The sequence below is a fragment of the Agrilus planipennis genome, unplaced genomic scaffold (assembly GCF_000699045.2).
Source record: "Agrilus planipennis isolate EAB-ADULT unplaced genomic scaffold, Apla_2.0 scaffold51, whole genome shotgun sequence".
NCBI classification, from domain to species: domain Eukaryota; kingdom Metazoa; phylum Arthropoda; class Insecta; order Coleoptera; family Buprestidae; genus Agrilus; species Agrilus planipennis.
In genome coordinates this window covers 1,018,847-1,023,036 of record NW_020438915.1, presented here as the reverse complement: position 1 = coordinate 1,023,036, position 4,190 = coordinate 1,018,847, and the positions used below count along the sequence as shown (strand labels likewise).

At 34.5% G+C, this 4,190-nt stretch overlaps 1 protein-coding gene across 2 annotated transcripts in view; it reads left to right on the top strand.

Moving 5' to 3' along the window:
- Positions 1-4,190, top strand: part of LOC108733079 (zinc finger protein Gfi-1b) — a 47,919-nt gene that overhangs the window by 15,739 nt on the left and 27,990 nt on the right. For both annotated transcript variants that reach the window (XM_018464127.1, XM_018464128.1), the window contains exon 2: positions 2,993-3,899. In XM_018464127.1, the coding sequence (XP_018319629.1) occupies positions 2,993-3,899 (907 nt within the window). The remainder of the gene's footprint in view (positions 1-2,992; positions 3,900-4,190) is intronic.

Here is a 4,190-nt window from a genome sequence, read left to right as displayed (position 1 = left end):
TGGATAGAAAAGGTTAGAATTGAAGAGGTATTAAAAAGAATAGAACAGAGGACTCTATGGAAGTCAACAAGAAATAGACGAAATAGGTTGATAGGACGCCTTCTCAGGTATGAAGGGCTAATTAGAGACATATTAGAAGCAGAAACAGGAGTTAAGAGAAATAGAGGTAATTCTAGATTAGATTACCTACTGTTCGCAAATAGTTAAGGATGCGGAATGTTCTAGTTGAGGATAGGAAAGATGATTATGATGATGATATAATAATAATTGTTTATCAACCCCATTCCCTAAATATATCTTTATCCATAATTCTGAATTTGATTCTTAATAGCTCCAGTCACTTTATCAATAACCATCAGTGTTGATACATTTAAATGGGCTAAATTTTTATCAACCAATTTTGCATTATTTGATAATTGGTGCAAGGCAATATAGAGTTTCAATGTCTAAATAAATTATTTATTTATAATTCCATCAAAACCAGCCCCCTGTACGGAATTTGGTCTCCACGAGTGAAAATAAAATACAGCCATCCACTTACACAAAGCACACATGCTCACGATATAAATGTGCAGAGCTACTAAAGCTTAACCAAGTGGTAAATGAGGCGTATAACATAGCGCAGAGCATAAACTGACTCAGAACTTTTCGTCCGACCCCCTCAATTAACGCCGCCGGATCACCCCTATTTTGTAATTTATGTCGCTTGCACCGAGATTAATTTTCATTACAAATTGCCCTTCTTTATTATTGTTACAATGTTTTTCTTGATATCCGTGGAATCCCGACGAACAGAGGAACAAGCTGCACTACACTAAGAACAGTTGCACTTTGTGACAAGCCAGCTACTACTATTTTAATACATGGGGATTAAAAATTGTAATCGCACCAAAAATGTACTGATTCTAAACTAAAATATTTAATTATCTGTAAATTATTGTTCAAANACATTATTTGCAGACCCGTATGCCAAAGTCCGTTTATTACAACGTAAAATAAAAAATCTAAAAGTTTTTTGTATAGAAATTAATAAATGGATGGTTATATGCGGAGTTGTTATAAGCGAATTTCGCAGTACGCGCTGCAGACACTAAATAATTCTATACTTATTAAATCATATAATTGTTCGTAAGCAAATACCTGTTTCCTATAAACATCAAAACACTCGGTAGATATACAAATTATATTGGTAAATTTTAGAATTTTAATTCATAACTGAAAACTCATTAATACATGGGGATTAAAAATTGTAATCGCACCAAAAATGTACTGATTCTAAACTAAAATATTTAATTATCTGTAAATTATTGTTCAAAAGAAATGGAAGAGTTGTTGTCAAAACACTATTGTATGAAAATAAATAGAAGTAAAACAAAAGTACTGGTTTGCAAGGAAGGAAAAAGTACGGAAAGAGCGAATATAGAGATAGGAGACGAAAAATTAGAAGGTATGACTGATTTTAGGTATCTAGGAAGTCAGATAAGTCAGGATGGAAGGAGTAGTAGGGATATAAAGCAGAAAATAGCGCAGGGTAGAGTCGTATCGCATGTTACGGCGACAGGGAGTTAAAGACTCCCTTTTGCTGGTCTGGCTGGCCAAGAATCGAATGTGTTAGTGGACATCTCTCTCCCTCTTACTTACTGCTTGCAGAGAGGGAGAGAAAGAGCAAACAAAGTATTAGATTCGATTAGTCTGCTTTCTTGTAAATATATCTAATAAAAGTGACTTTAAAAAGCTTTGGAAGCTAACCTGTTAAAATTCCCATTTCGAAAAATTCCTTCCTACCGGAAGTCCCACGATACCACACACCTTGCTGTATTAAAACAATGTTCCTCTAAAACACTGAATTTCTATGATATTTATTGCTACTGTGACATTTTTACGTTGATTTAGGGAATTCTTCGGGACATGAACATTTTTTATGAGCTTTTCTTAAGATTTCGAGAAAGCTTTGCGAAGGCGTAGTATTATCTAATGTACGCATGAACATACAAACATATGCATATATATGCCGTATTACATAAAAATACATTCGTTGAAAATGGATTTTCCGGCGTTAGAAAATTGACATTATCGGAAAAAGATCGTGCATATTTTATGNTATGGAAGTCAGTAAGAAATAGGCGAGATAGGTTGGTAGGACACCTTCTCAGGCATGAAGATCTAATCAGAGATATATTAGAAGCAGAAACAGGAGTTAGGAGGAGCAGAGATAGACCTAGATTAGATTACTGTTCAGAGATAGTTAAGGATGTGGAATTTTCTAGTTTTAGGGAAATGTGAAGGAAAGAGTGGAAGTGCATGTCCAACCAGTCTTCAGACTGACGACCTTATAATGATGATGATATTCTTCATTTCTTCCCTTGAATTTTTAATTGTTTAGAATTAAAATCAATTAGGTTCAAAGGTTTTCGTTGACGGGTCAACACAATTCGAAAATTACAGCTGCTGGGCAATACTGTTATTTGTCTTGTCATCTAGTTGCATTAATTATGTACTACAATTGTATTATCAGCGAACACAGATATTATAGTCTATATTCATTGCTATTAGCAGTTTAATAATAAAGAAATTCAATAAAATGTACGATTTCTAACTAAATAAATAAAATATCAATATAATGATACCAAATTAATAAGGATAACTGCGTGGTTTTTGGTAAAACGGATTCATATATTTGAGTTCCTTATATTAACAATAAATATGATAATTGTCAGAGGTGTACACAGATTAGATTAATGAAAGTTTTACAAAATTCCAATATTAAGGCATTAAAATTTTATTTTTCTGTTGAGAATAAATAAACAAAACATTCTGACTAACTGAAATTTGTTATCTATATACTTTTTAACAACCTTTAAGCCCCTATCCTCAGTAATCCTTATGATTCTCACATTTTGTGCTCCTACTTTTAGCAGTTATTTGTTTACATTGTTGGGTTAATAAAAATATTAGGCGAGTTATCATTTAATTTATTTTTCCTCTTTTCCAGATAAAATCAAATTCGGAGTAAACAGACTGGTAGCCAATCAACTGTCGGATCAGGATTATCCTTCACATAAGAACGTTATTGACGAAAATCAATCGTTTCACTATTACGTTGATAGACATGAAGACTCAAGAAGCAGCAGTACGTCGCCCGTGCAATTCCAAGACAAACTTGTGGACCCTGCGATTTTATGTCCTAGCAAAACGACCTCGCCAGACATAGAGGTCGATTCTCCCCCGTGCTCCCGGGTCAGCTCACCCTCTCCTTCTCACCGGTTTTTTCCCGAAACAAAAAGTACAAGTTCCCTAAAAAAATCCGAAACATTTTCTGTGAGTGCGCTTCTTAAACCAGATAACCCGAAAAGTAAACGTAATTCCTGTTATCAAGAAACGATATCATTCACAAGGTCATACTTTTATCCCCCTATTGTCGATCTGTTAAGGGACGCGCATATCAAAACCAACCAGGACTATGAGAATTACATCTTCCAAAGGCATCTCTTGCAATATCCGAATCTTCTTCCTCCCGGTATATATCAAAAACCTATGGAAGACAAGTCGTCTTTTGCTACTTCTTCTATGTATCTTAGTGCCGTTGCTGCCGCCATGGCAAACGATAATTCTGCTAGTCTTCAACACGGACAATATCCCGCTCAATATCCCGAGGACTTTTTAAGATTAAAACACCAAATCTTCAATGGTAATAGCATTCATCCACATAATCATTTACTACTTAGACCGAATATCATGCCCTTAGGGGATGTTTATTCTTGTATAAAGTGTGAAAAGATGTTCTCCACCCCTCACGGTCTGGAAGTTCACGCAAGACGGTCGCATAACGGAAAACGACCCTTCGCCTGTGAACTTTGTAATAAAACTTTTGGACACGAAATTAGCTTAAGTCAACACAGGTAAGTTACGTTCAAATTACATTTCTGTACTTACATTATTTGCAGACCCGTATGCCAAAGTCCGTTTATTACAACGTAAAATAAAAAATCTAAAAGTTTTTTGTATAGAAATTAGTAAGTGGGCGGTTATATGCGGAGTTGTTATAAGCGAATTTCGCAGTACGCGCTGCAGACACTAAATAATTCTAAACTTATTAAATCATATAATTGTTCGTAAGCAAATACCTGTTTCCTATAAACATCAAAATACTCGGTAGATATACAAGTTATATTGGTAAATTTTAGAATAGA